The 19,262-nt window shown below is 40.6% G+C and overlaps 1 protein-coding gene across 1 annotated transcript; it reads left to right on the top strand.

Annotated features, from left to right (window-relative positions):
* Positions 1-225: 225 nt before the first annotated feature.
* On the top strand, positions 226-19,058 carry LOC121198224 (regulator of telomere elongation helicase 1-like). The gene is made up of 33 exons (XM_041062208.1): positions 226-391; positions 789-987; positions 1,194-1,287; positions 1,416-1,497; positions 1,806-1,866; positions 2,039-2,114; positions 3,064-3,148; positions 3,289-3,354; positions 3,782-3,938; positions 4,099-4,137; positions 4,263-4,338; positions 4,559-4,656; positions 4,925-4,980; positions 5,173-5,244; positions 5,339-5,417; positions 5,690-5,822; positions 6,349-6,462; positions 11,837-11,877; positions 11,986-12,071; positions 12,217-12,294; positions 12,438-12,515; positions 12,654-12,800; positions 12,908-13,023; positions 13,343-13,466; positions 13,901-14,066; positions 14,186-14,343; positions 14,492-14,587; positions 15,503-15,713; positions 16,110-16,247; positions 16,995-17,126; positions 17,321-17,509; positions 17,627-17,749; positions 18,661-19,058. Exons 1-33 carry the CDS (start codon positions 290-292, stop codon positions 18,729-18,731), a joined length of 3,543 nt encoding a protein of 1,180 aa, XP_040918142.1. The 5' UTR covers positions 226-289; the 3' UTR covers positions 18,732-19,058.
* The last annotated feature ends 204 nt before the right edge of the window (positions 19,059-19,262 follow it).

Genomic DNA, 19,262 nt, shown 5'->3' on the forward strand with positions numbered 1-19,262 from the left:
TCCACCATCAGTTATCTGCATGTCTCCGGGCAGAGACGTCCATCATGAGAAACATCTGAAACCCACCCTCTGCAGTCCGGTGTTCATGGTTTCCGTGGGCACCTGAACGCAGCACAGGTGCGTCGCCACAATGCGCATGAGCGCCGCGCTCAAAGCGGAAACCTGGCGCCAAGTGTTCAGACTCAAGTCTGTGTCTTCAGTAACGACAGTTCACTGCGGCGGAAGGAGTCTGTTAAATAAAACACTACGTCTGTTCAGTCCGTTGCTAGCCTGAGCTAAGAGACGCAGAATGCCTTCACTGACTCTGCGTGGAGTGACCGTTAATTTCCCTTTTCCTCCATATGACTGTCAGAAAGACTACATGAGCAAAGTGATTGAATGTCTTCAGAGGGTGAGTAGTTTTCTTAGTAATGAAAGCAAACTGCACAGCCGCTACACTGCTGCTAACCGAGCTGCCATGGCTCATCAGTGTACTATTGTTCAGAAAAACAACATCATTCTCGCTTTGTTAGAAAGCTTCTACACTCCCCTGTGTGATAGACGTTTGTTGATGTGCATAAATCTTAGTGTTTACTAGGTAACCATAGTTATCAGACACCTCAGAGCACATGGCATACAGCAGGTTGGGTCTTTATGTTGATAACAGCTGCTTGATGGAGCAGCAGAACCATGAACTTGGGAAACACCATATTCTTAACTCCTGCTGATAATGAAGAAAACATCTCAGACTTTGGCAGTAGCTCTGTCTACTCGTGCAACCAGTGTCCACGTCTGCCTGTTTGTTCCAGAAGACGAATGGGGTTCTGGAGAGTCCCACAGGAACCGGTAAAACCCTGTGTCTGCTGTGTGCCACCCTGGCATGGAGGGAGCACTTCAAGGACACCATCTCTGCCCGCAAGATAGCAGAGAGGCTGCAAGGGGGGGAGATGTTCCCGAACACACCGCTGGCATCCTGGGGGACAGCTGCTACCGACGGGGACACGCCGAGTAAGTTCATGTCCCACAAAGCTCAGTACACGTAAACGAAGAGGCCTATAATCCTGTAGCAGCCTGTCCCTGTTTCATAGGCACCAGACTGGTGATTCAGTTCTCCTCTTTGGAGCAGACCAACTACAACCACTGACCAACTACATCACTGTGCTTCCTGTAACTGAAATATAATGTGCCTATTGTGTGCTCTCATTGTCTTCCAGCCTACTACACTGATGTCCCCAAGATCATATATGCATCCAGGACACACTCTCAGCTCACACAGGTTATCAGTGAGTTAAAGAACAGTTCATACAGGTAAACTCTGTTATCTCATCAGTACAAGATGTACACAACACTCAACACTGAAGAGCTGAGCTGTCAGTATCAGGCCATTCAGGTAAACCCACATGTCCATTTAACCCTCATGTCTCTGGTGGTTTCAGGCCAAAGGTGTGTGTGCTGGGGTCAAGAGAGCAGCTGTGTATCAACCAGGAAGTGATGCGCCAGGAGAGTAACCACGTCAAGGTGAGCAGAGTACACTGTTGGCTTGTTCGGGCTGTAAATTCAGAGGAGAATCATCTTAAAGATGCAGACACATCCCAAAAACCAACAGGGCTCTCTAACAACATCAGGAGGACGTTTTAAAAAGCTACTGCTGGGTTTGCGTGGATGCACTGATTGACTGACTGTGTGTTGATGTGTCTCTTTTAAAGAATCTGCTAATACACAAAAAATGTGGTTCTGGTCTTGGGGGACAGGTGGTACTGAACTGGTCCTCACAGATGTTAGTGTAATTAAATGCTGTTGATTCCATGGAATCAAATGTTTTTCAGGTCCATATGTGCAGAGGGAAAGTTTCCACCAGGTCATGTGTCTACTACAATAATGTTGAAGGTAAAGGTTAAACACTTGGAAGAGCTACATACCTAGATTATGAGTGACATAATGACTTGACATGTCTTAATAATAAACAGACTTTAAGTTATGTTTCATTATCAGTACTTAAAATGTTAAGAACATCGGGCCATGGCATAAAAATTTAAGATGCTACTTCTTCCTTCTCTAGAGAAGAGCACTGACAAGGACTTGGTGAACTCCATCCTCGATGTTGAAGACTTGGTCAAGTTCGGCAGCAAACAGAGGTAGGATTTGTGTTTTCATGCTCTTCTGCTCGTCTGTTTCACTAACAAGTCTTTGTCCTGCTTCATTAGGAGCGAAAGAGCTGCTGCACAGCGTTTGCTAGATAGTTGTGTGCGGAGCGTACGGCTGCAGCTAACAGTCAGTTTGGACTGTAAAATGTCAGAAAACACTGAAAGCGTCATATATCAGAATCAGTGCTCCTGACAGTGGATTTGTATAAAGATCTGATGAGGGACAGACTTTGCAAACCAGACTCTGGGTTATGTGACATTCATCTCTGCTCTGTGCTTATGTACTCCCTGTTTTATTTTTATATTTGCATAACTAAAGAGTGTGTGGAGATATATTTAATATTTGTGAGCTGCTTTAAGTGCCGTAGCTGACTTTGTAATTAGCTATCTAGCTGGTAAGATAGCATTAGCATGAATCACCATGACAGTCACCCTAACACTCACTGAACAAAAATCCATCAACCAACCCAGAGACCATGGTAGCCATCTGGCATATCCCAGCTACCCACCACAACACCCTAGGTGTAGGATAAAGGTTGTTGCACTCACTTAGCAGACCCCTCTGAACACCTTAGCTTCCACTTCACAAACACCCCAGCAACCTCCCACATAACCACACAGCCTGGATCTGATTGATAACTGTCCAACAACCATAACAGGATCTGGAACAATGGTTCTGGTGTCGTTTATGGTGGACAGCAGAGCAGAGGTCAGTGGGGAGCAGGTGGAGCTCAAATATGGAACATTATAAATGTGTTCAATGGGCATAAAGATGCAGAAAAGCAGGCGAGCTGTTTTTCCTGTTCAGTGCTGGTATGTCTTACTTATAGTAGATGCAGTATTGCTCTAGGAACAATGTTTTGTTTTCATGTCCTCTGTTATTCAGCTCTGTGAGACGAGTCTTTTTTGCTTTTGCTCCTTGTTGAACATTCTTCTCCAGGGTCTGTCCTTACTACCTCTCCCGTTCCATAAAGCAGCAGGCAGATATTATTTTCATGCCATACAACTACCTGCTGGATCCAAAGGTGAGCTCACTCATTTTCACATTGACCTGTACTGTTGGTGCCTCAGTCAGTCCATGCCACTCTGTTTACTTGGTGCATTTTGGAGCAATATTTTATTTCAACATATAAATGTATGTATTCTGTTCTCTGTCCTTGTTCAGAGCCGCAGGGCGCACAATATTGAGCTGAACGGAGCTGTGGTCATTTTTGATGAAGCTCATAATGTGGTAAGACAATATCTTGGATGTTAACACTGTTGTAATGTCATAATTGATTGATTCACACTTTCCTTAATTCCCCAAATATATTTATAGTGATAGATTGATTGTTGGTTCTTAACCATGTTTTAAAAAAAAGAGTTGAATTTAGAGCAGCTTGGCTTAATTAGAGATCTGAAGATGTTTCTTCCTGAAACGCCTTCAAGATCTTCAGCCAGTTCTTGGAGAGCCATGACCTGGATGACTGACAACCTTAACCATCTAAGAACACCTCTGTCTTTAACGTCTTTATACTCAGGACATGAGCAAATCGCACAAATGGAGATGATGGCACACACTTTCACAGTTTAAGAGAGAAGTTTAAAGCCCGCCTACTTTCACAGCTGGCCAATCACCATGTGAAGTGGGCCTGACTGTCTGTTTCTGTTGTCTGCAGGAAAAGACGTGTGAAGAGGTAACATCGTTTGACCTCACTCCCTATGATGTGGCCTCAGCCATTACCGCTGTAGACAGGCTGCTGGTGGACCAGGCTAAACAAGTCAGCCATGGAGACTCTGTGACGGAGGACTTCAACGTGGAGTCCCTCACCTCTGGTCAGGATGCTTATTTGTCTCAACCACTGAAGTTATGCACAAACAAGGAGGGATTTATGGTGTTTTACTGACAACATATTGAAAACATATTTAAATGTCATAAATGAATCTATCCATGCATGTAGTGAAATTTCTGCTGCTAATATTTTTTTTGTTTCAGGTTTAAAAATAGAATTAGACACCATTGCTAAAATCAAACGTAAGTATTCTTTAAGGAATAAAGAAGCTAAATAAGCCTTATTTTATAGGTTTACGATAATCATCTCACTCATCAATGCTTTGCTCTGTGGGATTTTCCCAAACTGCTTTTGTCTGCTTTGACAGAGATTCTGCTGGATCTGGAGGCTGCTATTGATTCCTATGACGTTCCAAGTGACAAAGGCATCACAAAACCTGGAATGTACGTCAAAGTGTGGTACTAGATAGGAAGCAGAGTGCAACAGTTTTGCTTTGCTAACTGCTTCAGTGTCTGTCAATGGATCAGTCCTTCTGTCATGCACCTGCTCTCACCTGCTGGTTAGACTGATAGATTCGATTATATTAGGTTGATAAAACCTAATGAATGAATTCTAAATATGAATGAAGTGTCTTCTGTCCGTCTCCTTCTCTGTCTGTCTCAGCTTCATCTATGAGCTGTTAGAGAGAGCTCACCTGACCTACAGCAGCAAGACAGCTGTGTATGAAGCTCTGGAGCAGATCATTGGATGCTTTGCAGGACGTCAGTATGGTTTGATTTCTTCATATTACTGTTTTTTAAACGTGTTGCTTGATTTAGGCTCTGTTATATTTTCTGACGTCCAGCTAGAGATGCATTTTTGACCAATGGTCTCATTTCCTCTCATACCTACATTTAAGTAGCAACTGTATGTAAACCAATAGTATTATGCTTTAGTACTCGTCCTTACTCATGTCATACAGGGACTCATTGTCTGCTGACTGTATCATTCAGACCTTGTTCCAGTAAATAATCATATGTTTCTCATCAGGGACAGGAGTATTCCTGAACACAAGTGGACTGCAGAAGCTGGCTGATATCATACAGGTATGCTACAGGGTGGAGATAAAGGAGGAGTTGGATATTATTTACACCGACCCTGGGGGACAGATAACATAACTTCAGTTTTGTCTGAGTTTAATAGCAGGAAGTAGCAGGTCATCCAGATTTCTGTGTCCCTAAGGCATGTTTGAAGTTTAGCAGCAACAATAAATCTTCCTTTCTTTCCTTGTCTTGAAGCTGGTGTTCTGCGGTGAACCATCAGAAAAAGACAGACAGCAGCAGATGCAGTCCAACACGTCTAACTTTAAGGTGCATATTCATCAAAACCCATGAACTGACAATAAAGGAGGTGATTGTTATGTATATAGTGACATCAGCTGTCACATCTGTCTGTTTGGCTCAGGTTCATATCCACAAAGACACCAGCTATCACAAGAAAAAGAACACCGATGTGTGGGCTCCATCCTCATCAAAGAAACAAGGTAATGACACCCTTGACCTCCTGGAATATGATATTCATTCAACTACAGCTACAGCTAACTTCTCTAAACATAGATTTAGAGAAGTTAGATCCTAAATGTTAGATCCTAAAAAGTATTTTTCTGAACTTTTCTGTGTGGATATCAGACTCAGAGGATAAACTCAGGTTAAAGGTTTAGTTTAGCTTGTTATTAGTTAGTCTCACTCGCCTTCCTGTACTCTGACTGTGTAAACCTGGTTAAATGGGTCTTATGTGTTCCTTGGCATCTTCTAGGCAACATTCTGAGTTACTGGTGCTTCTCTCCTGGCTTCAGCATGCAGGACCTGAAGAGTCAGGGTGTTCGCTGCATCATTCTGACCAGCGGCACCCTCTCTCCCCTGACCTCATTTACCTCTGAGATGAGGATGTAAGTTACCCTTTTACCTTTTTCTCCTCAAAGCTCATTTTCCTCACAGATGCACAATTATGCAGTGCAACACTATAGACTCGTGCCTGAAATCAACAGCTGCTATAATAAAGGGACTAACTCAACAAAGTGGATTTTGTGTTAACCCTTTGCCTGACTCGCTCAAACCAAGTACAGATCAGTGTAATTTTTAGCTCTGCCAGCTCCTGGTACGGTGATGTTGGTCTGCCCAGTCATCCTTCTGATGTTGATCCAAACTGACATAACTCAGCAGAGGGTAGATGAGCCTCATAAAGAGCAGCTGAGCTGAGCTCTTGGCGAGACACCAGCATCTGCAAAGTGCCAGAACGGCAAAGCAGCCAACTCCTCATCAGAATCATCAGGACTTGTTATCGAAGAACATCAAAATTCTAAGCTTTCCAGCATTTTTGCAGTCAGCCCTAAGGCATTATTAATTTTGTTGGACTAACAGCAGGTAAACGTCGACCTGGATCTCAGTGTGTTTTTGTCCTTGGTGTTCTTGTAGAGAATTCCCAGTGTGTCTGGAGAACAGCCATGTGATTGAGCGGGACCAGATCTTTGTTAGCATCATTGAACGAGGCCCAGATGGAGAGCAGTTAAGTTCAGCTTTTGATAGAAGGTCAGTATTCTGTTCTACATTCTATAGTACATTCTAAGTATTTTATTCTACATTCAGTTCTACAGTCTTCTGTTCTGCATTCTTCTTCTACAACATACTCGTCTGCGTTCTATTCTATAGCAATCTGTTTTGCTTTCTTTTTCTACAGCATTCTCATCTGCATTCTATTCTACAGTATTCTGTTCTAAGTTATATTTTACAGTGTTCTACGTTCTCTAGGACAGAATTCTGTTCTACGTTCTATTCTACAGCATTCTGTTCTGCGTTCTCTTCTGCAGTATTCTATGTTCTATTATACAGTATTCTCTTCTAAGTTCTATTTTACAGTATTCTGGGTTCTATTCTATAGCATTCTGTTCTGTGTTCTATTCTACAGCATTCCGTTCTATGTTCTATTTTACAGCCTTCTGTTCTATGTTCTATTCTACAGTATTCTGTTCTGCGTTCAATTCTACAGTATTCCGTTCTCTGTTCTATTTTACAGTATTCCGTTTTACGTTCTGTTCAACAGTATTCTGCTCTACGTTCTGTTCTACAGCAATCCGTTCTACGTTCTATTCTCCAGCATTCTGTTCTGTGTTCTAGTCTACAGTATTCTGTTCTGTGTTCTATTCTACAGCATTCTGTTCTGTGTTCTATTCTACAGTATTCTGTTCTGCGTTCTATTCTACAGCATTCTGTTCTACGTTCCATTCTACAGTATTCCGTTCTATGTTCTATTCTACAGTATTCTGTTCTACGTTTTCTTCTACAGCATTCCGTTCTACGTTCTATTCTACAGCATTCCATTCTACGTTCTCTTCTTCAGCATTCCGTTCTACGTTCTCTTCTACAGTATTCTGTTCTACGTTCGGTTCTACAGTATTCTGTTCTGTGTTCTCTTCTACACTGTTCTGTTCTATGTTGTATTCTACAGCGTTCTGTTCTACGTTCTCTTATACAGCATTCCGTTCTACGTTCTATAATATTCTGTTCTACGTTCTCTTCTACAGCATTCCGTTCTACATTCTCTTCTACAGTATTCTATGTTCTATTCTACAGTATTCTCTTCTAAGTTCTATTCTATAGCATTCTGTTCTACGTTCTATTCTACAGTATTCCGTTGTACGTTCTCTTCTACAGCATTACATTCTACATTCTATTTTACAATATTCTGTTCTGCGTTCTATTCTACAGTATTCCGTTCTACGTTCTATTCTACAGTATTCTATGTTCTGCATTCTATTCTACAGTATTCAGTTTTATGTTCTATTTTACAGCATTCCGTTCTACGTTCTCTTCTACAGGATTCTGTTCTACGTTCGGTTCTACAGTATTCTGTTCTGTGTTCTCTTCTACACTGTTCTGTTCTATGTTCTATTCTACAGCATTCTGTTCTACGTTCTCTTCTACAGCATTCCGTTCTATGTTCTCTTCTACAGTATTCTATGTTCTATCCTACAGTATTCTGCGTTCTATTCTATAGCATTCCGTTCTACGTTCTATTCTACAGTATTCCGTTCTGCGTTCTATTCTACAGTATTCCGTTCTACGTTCTATTCTACAGTATTCCGTTGTACGTTCTCTTCTACAGCATTCCATTCTACGTTCTCTTCTACAGTATTCTGTTCTATGTTCGGTTCTACAGTATTCTGTTCTGTGTTCTCTTCTACACTGTTCTGTTCTATGTTCTATTCTACAGCATTCTGTTCTACGTTCTCTTCTACAGTATTCTATGTTCTATTCTACAGTATTCTGTTCTGTGTTCTCTTCTACACTGTTCTGTTCTATGTTCTATTCTACAGCATTCTGTTCTACGTTCTCTTCTACAGTATTCTATGTTCTATTCTACAGTATTCTGTTCTGTGTTCTCTTCTACAGCATTCTATGTTCTATCCTACAGTATTCTGCGTTCTATTCTACAGTATTCCGTTCTACGTTCTATTCTACAGTATTCCGTTGTACGTTCTCTTCTACAGCATTCTGTTCTACGTTCTCTTCTACAGTATTCTATGTTCTCTTCTACACTGTTCTGTTCTATGTTCTATTCTACAGCATTCTGTTCTACGTTCTCTTCTACAGTATTCTATGTTCTATTCTACAGTATTCTGTTCTGTGTTCTCTTCTACAGCATTCCGTTCTACGTTCTCTTCTACAGTATTCTATGTTCTATCCTACAGTATTCTGCGTTCTATTCTATAGCATTCCGTTCTACGTTCTATTCTACAGTATTCCGTTCTGCGTTCTATTCTTCAGTATTCCGTTCTACGTTCTATTCTACAGTATTCCGTTGTACGTTCTCTTCTACAGCATTCTGTTCTACGTTCTCTTCTACAGTATTCTATGTTCTATTCTACAGTATTCTGTTCTGTGTTCTCTTCTACAGCATTCCGTTCTATGTTCTATTCTACAGTATTCTGTTCTACGTTCTGTTCTACAGCATTCCGTCCTACGTTCTATTCTACAGCATTCCGTTCTACGTTCTATTCTACAGCATTCCGTTCTATGTTCTATTCTACAGTATTTTGTTCTACGTTCTCTTCTACAGCATTCCATTCTACGTTCTATTCTACAGTATTCTGTTCTACGTTCTATTCTACAGCATTCTGTTCTGCGTTCTCTTCTACAGTGTTCTATGTTCTATTATACAGTATTCTCTTCTAAGTTCTATTTTACAGTATTCTGCGTTCTATTCTATAGCATTCTGTTCTGTTCTCTTCTACAGCATTCCGTTCTGTGTTCTATTTTGCAGCATTCCGTTCTACATTCTATTCTACAGTATTCTGTTCTATGTTCGGTTCTACAGTATTCTGTTCTGTGTTCTATTCTACAGTATTTTGTTCTAAGTTCTATTCTACAGAATTCTGTTCTGCGTTCTATTCTACAGTATTCCGTTTTGCGTTCTCTTCTACAGTATTCCATTCTACGTTCTATTCTATAATATTCTGTTCTACGTTCTCTTCTACAGCATTCTGTTCTACGTTCTCTTCTACAGTATTCTATGTTCTATCCTACAGTGTACTCTTCTAAGTTGTATTTTTCTTTATTCTGCGTTCTATTCAATAGCATTCTGTTCTGTGTTCTCTTCTACAGCATTCTGTTCTACGTTCTATTCTACAGCATTCCGTTCTACGTTCTATTCTACAATATTCTGTTCTACGTTCTATTCTACAGCATTCTCTTCTGCGTTCTCTTCTGCAGTATTCTATGTTCTATTTTACAGTATTCTGCGTTCTATTCTATAGCATTCTGTTCTTTTCTCTTCTACAGCTCTACGTTCTATTTTACAGAATTCTTTATTCTACAGTATTCTATTCTACATTCGGTTCTACAGTATTGTGTTCTACGTTCTCATTTACAGTATTCTACATCCTATTATACAGTATTCCCATCTAAGTTTTATTTTACAGTATTCTACGTTCTATTCTACAGCATACCTTTCTACCTTCTATTCTACAGTATTCTGTTCTACGTTTTCTTCTATAGCATTCCGTTCTACGTTCTATTTTACAATATTCTGTTCTGCGTTCTATTCTACAGTATTGCGTTCTGCGTTCTACAGCATTCCGTTCTACGTTCTATTCTACCGTATTCTGTTCTACGTTCTCTTCTACAGCATTCCGTTCTACTTTCAATTCTACAGTATTTTGTTTTACGTTCTCTTCTGCAGCATTCCATTCTACGTTCTATTCTACAATGTTCTGTTCTACGTTCTATTCTACAGCATTCTGTTCTGCACTCTTCTACAGTATTCTATGTTCTATTATACAGTATTCTCTTCTAAGTTCTATTTTACAGTATTCTGCGTTCTATTCTATAGCATTCTGTTCTGTTCTCTTCTACAGCATTCCGTTCTACGTTCTATTTTGCAGCATTCCGTTCTACGTTCTATTTTACAGCATTTCGTTCTACATTCTATTCTACCGTATTCTGTTCTACGTTCTCTTCTACAGCATTCCGTTCTACGTTCTATTTTACAGGATTTTTTATTCTACAGTATTCCGTTCTACGTTCTGTTCTACAGTATTGTGTTCTACATTCTCTTCTACAGTATTTTTTTCTAAGTTCTATTCTACAGAATTCTGTTCTGCGTTCTATTCTACAGTATTCCGTTCTGCGTTCTGTTCTACAGTATTGTGTTCTACATTCTCTTTTACAGTATTCTACATCCTATTATACAGTATTCCCATCTAAGTTTTATTTTACAGTATTCTACGTTCTATTCTACAGCATTCTGTTCTGTGTTCTGTGTTCTACAGTATTCTATTTACTATTATACAGTATTCTCTTCTAAGTTCTATTTTATAGTATTCTGCGTTCTTTTCTATAACATTTTGTTCTGCATTCTCTTCTACAGCCTTATGTTCTACGTTCTATTCTACAGCATTCGGTTCTACGTTCTACTCTACAGCATTCCGTTCTGCGTTCTCTTCTACAGTATCCCATGTTCTATTATACAGTATTATCTTCTAAGTTGTATTTTACTTTATTCTGCGTTCTATTCTATAGCATTCTGTTCTACGTTCTGTGCAACAGTATTCTGTTCTACATTCTGTTCTACAGCATTCTGTTCTACGTTCTCTTCTACAGCATTCCGTTCTACTTTCTGTTCTACAGCATTCTGTTCTACGTTCTATTCTACAGCATTCCGTTCTACGTTATGTTCTATAGCATTCCATTCTACGTTCTATTCTGCAGCATTCTGTTCTGCGTTCTATTCTACAGTATTCTGTTCTGCGTTCTATTCTATAGCATTCTGTTTTACGTTCTATTCTACAGCATTCCGTTCTGCGTTCTATTCTACAGTATTCTGTTCTGCGTTCTATTCTGCAGTATTCCGTTCTACGTTCTATTCTACATAATTTTGTTCTACGTTCTCTCCTACAGCATTCCGTTCTACGTTCTATTCTACAATTTTCTGTTCTTCATTCGGTTCTACAGTATTCTGTTCTGCCTTCTATTCTACAGTATTCTATGTTTTTTATACAGTATTTTTTCTACGTTCTATTCTACAGTGTTCTACGTTTTATTGAACAGTATTCTCTTCTACGTGTTATTCTATGTACACACGCTCTCGTAATCTGTCTTGTGATGAAGATTAAAGTCATGGTGTGAAAAGTCATCATAGCACCATTCTGCTCATGTTTTGCTGAGCTTTCTGATGTCCAGATGTCTTTCACAGAAATATCCACGTTCTCATATACCAACTGCATCTGATGTGTTGGGTTTATTTTATTCCATCATGGTTTACTCTTACATCTGATATAAGTGCCTGATGGCCTGACTCGGCCTTTGGAGAAGTTTAATATTTAAACTTTTTAATATTCAAACAAGTCAACTCTGACAATGACAGTGATGATTAATCTAAAACTACCGATCTTTCCTTCTGTGATAGGTTTGTTCCTGAAAATATGACGTCTTTAGGCAACACTGTGGGTAAGACCAAACATTATGCCGTGTGTACTGTATGGAAATATTTTTATTCTGCGTCATTTCTGTCGTCATCCCTATATGAACGTCTCTCTTATTGTGTTCTCTCCTCAGCCAACCTGAGCCGTGTGGTTCCTCATGGACTGCTAGTGTTTTTCCCCTCCTTCCCTTTGATGGAAAAAACTCTTGAGTTCTGGAGAGTAAGTGGAAATGTGGCTCTCAGGAAATCATATCACTTTTATCGTGTCATATTTTTGTTGATTTATTTATTAGAGATGTTCCAAAACTTTTCTGAATTGAATGTTGAAATATCAGCCACAGTGTGTGTGTGTTCTTTCTCATTAGGCAAATGGTCATGCAGATCGCATAGACAGCATCAAACCCATTTTTGTTGAACCTAAGGGAAAGGGCACCTTCACTGAGGTGAGTGTGGTTTAATTAAATATCTGTAAACCACTCTTTAGACAATGTCCAGGTTTCCAGACCTTTACAGGTCTCACAGTATTTCATGAGCTGGACATGGTGATGAGTTGGTAACAATATCTGATCTCTTTGTCTGGCCTTAGGTTATGGAGGGATATTACAGCAAAGTCAATGATCCAGCATCCAAAGGGGGATCCTTCTTTGCTGTGTGTCGAGGGAAGGTGAGGTTATTATGTGTTCATGGAGTCTGGAGAAATGTTGCAGAATATACTCTTTCTACTTTGGCACCAAACTTTTATATCCAAAAGATAGAATGTCTTCAGTGTCCCCATCACCTCTCCTTGCTATTTCTGTGCCAGGCTAGCGAGGGTCTGGATTTTGCCGACACCTTTGGTCGGGGTGTCATCATCACCGGCCTTCCCTTCCCTCCCAAGATGGACCCTCGAGTCATCCTGAAGATGCAGTTCTTGGATGAGATGAGCAGGAAGAAAGCTCCTGGGCTGAAGGTGAGGGAAACTGCTTAATGAGTCTTACTGAAAAGGCTTGATGATGTTTTCTTGGTTCAGTCTAAGCATGGTTGTCTGTGTCTTCCTCTGTGTGTGTGTGTGGACAGTACCTGTCTGGGCAGGAGTGGTACAAACAGCAGGCTTTCAGGGCTGTGAACCAGGCCATTGGCAGAGTCATTCGCCATAAAGAGGACTATGGAGCCATCTTCCTGTGTGACCAGAGGTCAGACTTCTGACTTCTATTATACAGTATTCTCTTCTAAGTTCAATTTTACAGTGTTCTGCGTTTTATTGAACAGTATTCTCTTCTATGTTTTATTCTATGTACACATGCTTTAATCTGTCTTGTGATGACGTCCTGGCAAGAACCACCTGTACAAACATATCCATCCTGAAGTGGATGGATATGTATTCTGTAAGCTGAACGTGAAGTGTAAAATCTGTGGAGTAATTAAACAAACTTTTAGCTTTACTAACATCAGTCAGACAGAACTGATCTGTTCAACAATGATGAAGGTGATTAAATCTATCTTCTCCCACAGGTTTAAGTCCTCTGATGCCCGGGCCCAGCTTCCCTCATGGGTTAGGCCTTATGTGCGGCCCTATGACGGCTTCGGAAATGTGGTCCGGGACGTCTCCCAGTTCTTCAGGGTTGCAAATAAAATGGTGGGTCCTAGCACGCACACATTTCGCCAAAAGGATTAACTGACTCAGTGCCCTTTGGTGTGGTTTGGCAACAGTTGGGTTTATATATATATATATATATATATATATATATATATATATATATATATATATATATATATATATATATATATATATATATATATATATATATATATATATATATATATATATATAGTACACCCATCAACTGTCTTCTCTCTCTTCACACTAATACATGTCCCAAAGTCTCAGGACAGTGTCCTCCAGGATGACGAAACATGAACTGGAGTCACATGTTTCATGTTTATCTTGTAGTGTTATGAAGCAGAATAAATGTCTCTTAAATGAATGGTAGACCTCTCTCACAGGAGGTGTCTGTCTTTCAGAGAAGTGTAACAATAGCAGTCATAACAAATAATGTTTTGATGTAACAGAGGCCTATGGTAGAAAAGAAGACTGCTGCAGAGAGCTGTGGGGCAGTGTGTTTGCTGAATACCCAGCCCTCTGGCTTCCCTTCCCACTCATCCTCCCAAAGCTCCCACACCCAGAAGGCCAAGGCGCTGGACGCCCACCTTCCCAGCCTGAAGAGGAGGAGGCTCAGTGAGTATAAATATAAAGGGAATGTTTCCATGACTCCTTCAAATCCTGAAACAGTTCACAGAGGAGAAGTTAATCCTTAAAGTGTTTTTTTAACCTCTAATTTTGGTCTTTGTGATCAGATGGACACACTGGAGCCAACGGGATGGACAGGATCTGTATTGAGTATGAGTGCGAGGTGCAGGAGGGTCAGAAGAGACCAACAAACCTGCTGGATGCTCTGGAGCGAGGCGACCGTCACAATGGAGGAGATGACGATGGAGTGGTGGGAGAAGAGAAGGTAGTGTGTTTTCTGTGAGACGCTGTGGTCTGTCCTACAAGTCCAAAGCTGTTCTCTGTTTTTAATATGTATTAGTTTGTACATCTCCATAATTTTATTTCCAACAGAGCTATATTCATTTGTTCAACTGTGTATTTTTCTTTTGAAGGCAAACCGTTTGTCCACACTGTCTCTTCAGTATGACAAGAGGATGGATGATGAGTTGCGTGGAGGAAGACGTAAAATCAAACTAGTCCAAGAGCAGGTGCGTGTTACGCTTAACACTTCCAGGTTCTGATGGTTAGATTTTCTGTTTTTAGATGCTTTACGAGCAGAGCTGAACGGCCTCTCAGCAGCAGCTCCAGTCACAGTCTCCTCCTGGATCTGTTCCCGTCACAGTGCTGCTGCTGTGCACTTATCAATCAAATCAAATCACGTTTATATAAATATTGGATGGTATGTGATAAAGTTTTGTGGAGAGAAAACGTCCTCACACTTGGCAGCGGTCAGCTCCAGGCCAGGCAGCAGCAACAGGACTGAGAACTGAATTCATTGTGTGGAACAGGACTTTAGGACTGTCAGATTTTTTATTTATTTTTTTTTTTTTTTGGAGATGATGGAGGCAAAATGTTTCGGTCTTGCAGCTTTGACAGATTGCTGGTAACTTGCCAGGCAGCAGCTTTTCAATATCTCAGATCAAACCTGTAGCACAGCTGCAGGTTTCCTGACTTTCACAGAGGGGCAACAGAGTCCAAGTCTCCACTTATTGAATTAGATAATTGATCTGTTCTCTATTCTCAATTGAAAGAGTTGGACCTTAAAGCTACTTAACTGGGAGGAAACTCTGTAAACTCAGACAGTAATGTGGCTCTTTCATTTTCTGTGATTCTGTTTGGAGATTTAACCCAAACAACAATGAATGCTTTACATTTTACATTATACACACATCAAATCAGGTCACAAGGTTCCAGTTTATTGTTGTACGTTGTTAAACCCTGTGTAATTTTGGCTGAGTTGATTTGACATGACAAAAATAATAATTTTATGTCATAACTTTTAAGTTTATGTCAGTGTATTTAGTTTCCACAGTTGATGATCGGATTCGTATTTATGATTGAATGTGTTTCCAATGTGCTAATTGCTAATGTAAGCAGTGTATGTTTCTCTGTTGATGGTGAAGAAAGCGAGCGTGTCGGAGGACGTGTCTGAGGAAGGTAAAGCCAGCAGGGCTAAGAGGTTCCTGGCAGAGATGAAGAAGTCGCTGTGCCAGGTCAGCTTTGATCGCATCGTACAGGCTCTCCAGACCTACAAGAAGACCGACAACCTGGACGTCCTGCTGACTGAGACAGCTGTCCTAAGTGAGGACAGTCATACCCACAGTCTGCTCCGCGGTACGTCTTCTGCTGTGATGAACACAGAGGCATCTTATGAAACCCACACATTTTACACTGGGATTTTACTGAGCTTCACATTGTGGTGAATCACAGTCTGCTAAGACTCATACTGTTTTATTTTGATTCAGTGTCAGTGTCTTATTATACTGTGGGTTTAATGGGAGGTGACAGGGTTTGACAGTGCTCAGAGTGCTCCAACAGGTTAAACTGGCCATGTTGATCAGCCAATCACGGGACTGATATTGTGGTTGATCCAAACACAAATTATGAAAATCGAAGAAAAAAAAATCGAGTGATGTTTCTTCATGTTTCTTCCTGGGCTTAAACAATGTGTGTTAGTCTTTTCGTGTGTTGTGTTGTGTTGTTGACTCTAACACAGCCACTGTGTCGCAGGCTTCTACCAGTTTGTTCGTCCACATCATAAGAAGAGCTTTGATGAGAAATGCCAGGAGCTGACCGGACAAGGCTGTGGATACAAAGCTGATCACTCACTGTCAAAGGATGAGAAGAAGGCACTGATGGTGCAGAATGGTATGATGCATTCATCCTAACCCAGCTCTGCACTCTTCTTTATATGTCTGGAAATGTGTTTAACAGGACAAAGCTCAAACATGCATTATTTTTTAGTTTATGTGTAATTTGTTCCATAAAGTTTTAGAAATTTGTGAGAAATGATATTTATTTCATAAAGTGCAAGGGTGGTCATCAGTGACCAACCATACAAACCTGGAAGATTGTTAGTTATTTTAGTTTGCAATGATATAAAACAAAGAAGAGCAGGACATTTTCACATTACATGAACTGGACTGAACGGGCCGAGTTTCAGTCTCCGCTTCATGCTTGTTCTGTTTCTGACAACACAAACACAGAAACATGCAATACAACACGATGATATCATGAACATACCAGTTACTGGGTTATGTTGTCTAGTGACATTTAGCAATTTTTGAGCAGTCTTCATCTACTCACATTTGAAAGTACAAGAATTTTCACTTGTCATGTTTTCCAACATGATAAAGAGGAAAAATCAGGTTGTTCTGAAGGCAGAAACTGCTCCTACTCTGCCTTTCTGCTTGATATTTGTGTTTTTGATTAAAGTCAGAACTGATCTGTGTCTTTGTATTGATTATTGATTTTTCCATTGAACATGGAAACAACAACAAATGAGGGGTTGATGAGGGTTAATCTGTGCTGATTCCTGTTGACAGATGAGTTCACTGACAGTACAGTAGGAAAGAAAGACACAATCTGTGACTGTTATGTTTTGTTTTCTTCAAGCTCCAGACACACAGCCTGCTGTGGGTCTAACCTCCTCCACTGGGACGTCTACCTGCAGTCAGCTAAATACACAGCAGCTCAACAGAGGGGGACACCACCTAAACCAGCAAGGATTAAGAGAACCTCAGACTGGTAGGACATAACATCCTTTAACCACTGGTGCTACGTACAGTGAAATGGTCCTTTAACCTCTATAGTCTCCAGAGGAGAGCAACCACAGTATATATGACATGAAAAACACAAGAAGCGGGTAGCTCCTGCTTGTATAGTTGTTAGCACATGTTGACAGAAGAAGCTCTCCTCTACTGTCCTCCCATGTTCATCAGGCTCTGCTCCAAAGAGTGAGCTCCACGCCGCTTTTCTGGCTGATGTGAAAAAAGCTCTGGGAGCAGAAAAATCAGCTCAGCTCTTCAAGGCCATTCACAGCTACAAGAAGACGGACAACTACGAAAACCTGGTGACCACAGTGGTGAGCTTATTCACAGAGAGAGATGAGGACTTCGGTCTTCTAGTCAGTAAGTTCCTTCAGATCACGTCATGTGTTCATGTTCTTGTACAGTTTTGAGGTTTGAACCCCAGTTTCCTGTCAGTGGTTCTCACTGTTCACTCTCTTTCATATTTCTTCTCTTAAGGATTTGGCGTGTTTATTCGCCCTCAGCATAAGAAGCAGTACAAAGAGATGTTGGATGCTTTGATAGGTCAGTCAGCATCTGCTGCTGATGTTCCTGCTGTGAGTGAAGACCAGCAATGCAAAGGTGAAGGACAACTCAGTGTATCATAGTACATATATATATATAATTTCCTATATCTTGCTTTATATTTTTGAGAAGAGCTCAGAGGTTACTGAAATCATTAGGAATCCTCCTTAGTGAGACTATTAATATCCAACCTTTCGGCAGTGCATCTGGTACATGTGAGTGGTTGATAGTTACTGATATTTTCACTGCACCACAGTGCTGGGCAAACCCTCTGATCTCAAGGGAAAATGCTAAAAGGAAAATCCTACCAAGGTTTAGATAAGAAGATCAGTCAGTACAGAGGCTACTAGTTTTCCCCTGTTTCCAGTCCTGGGCCTAGCTAAACACACAACTTAGAGAACACTTTCAGTTTGTTATTTTGCAGTCTCATGCTAAATTCATTTTACCCTTCATCAGTGTACACTCAGTGTCCCATAATACTGGTATATTCAGTTGATTGGACGTGATCTGAAAGTAGCAGAGCAGAAACCAAGCTATGAGGTTGAAGGAGCTGCCTGCAGAGTTCAGAGGCAGGGTTGACCTGTGGTGTATTGAAGGTTCCCCAGAGAACAGAGGCCTCCGTGATTCTTAGGATGGAGCAAGTTTGGAACAGCCAAGACCCTTTCTAGAGCTGGCAGCCTGGCCAAACTGAAGCAGCTGGATGACTTTGTACTGAAGTCTTCTTTAAAATCACTGACGATAGAGGTTGTTTCTAGAAAAATGAGAGTTCTCTGTGTTTTTGGGTCAGATATGTGAGGCTGGTGTATCAGCCTCCTCTGCTGTTTGCCACTGTCTTCTTTTACACTGTCTCTGACGGTAGATCTGTGTGTCCTTACAGATGTCAGTTCCCACATACACAGTGTTATTATTTACAGGATGAAATGCTCTATCATATCAAGTTTATAATTCCTTTTGGTTTTTTTTTCCAGTTTCATCACTACCTCCTTTGAGGACACAAAGCAAAGTTACCAGTTTTTTCTCAAGCAGCCAGAAAGATTAGAATCGGAGATGATGGAACGTGGTGTTCGTATTTCAAACAACACCTGGCTGTTACTGCTGACAAAACCATGATCTGGCCAGGTTCTGTTCCGTGACTGTAATGTGGCCGTGGAGGTGTCTTAACACCGAAGCTGGATCTGTTGCGGCTGGGAAGTACACTGCACTACTGGACTTTTAATGTATCTACTCAGCAGTGAAGTGGAGATCACTCATTTACTATGCCTTCTGGGATAAGGACTGTGATGTCTTATATCAGTGTCATGAAAAGTGAAAATGTACTTTTGAGAAATAAAACATATTTATATTTTTTTACTTAATTAAAGTCACAAAATCAGCTCATGGCTCAGGTTTCTTTTCTGTAACTCCAGCAGCTGTTCTGCTGCTCATTTGTAATGAGTGGCCACACTGGTCAGCCACAACATTACAACCAGTGACCAGCTTTAATGTTGTGGCTTAATGGTGGGTTGTCCTGTGCTTTTCGGTTTCCCGGTTTGGAAAAAAAAAACGTTTAAATAAAGCAAGTTTTTCATGG

The sequence above is a fragment of the Toxotes jaculatrix genome, chromosome 2, assembly GCF_017976425.1.
Source record: "Toxotes jaculatrix isolate fToxJac2 chromosome 2, fToxJac2.pri, whole genome shotgun sequence".
Lineage (NCBI taxonomy): Eukaryota > Metazoa > Chordata > Actinopteri > Toxotidae > Toxotes > Toxotes jaculatrix.

Coding starts and splice junctions, on each gene's coding strand:
- LOC121198224 (XM_041062208.1), top strand. CDS start 290: ATGCCTTCACTGACTCTGCGTGGAGTGACCGTTAATTTCCCTTTTCCT. Junction 988..1,193: donor TACCGACGGGGACACGCCGA/GTAAGTTCATGT, acceptor ATTGTCTTCCAG/CCTACTACACTGATGTCCCC. Junction 1,288..1,415: donor TTAAAGAACAGTTCATACAG/GTAAACTCTGTT, acceptor TGGTGGTTTCAG/GCCAAAGGTGTGTGTGCTGG.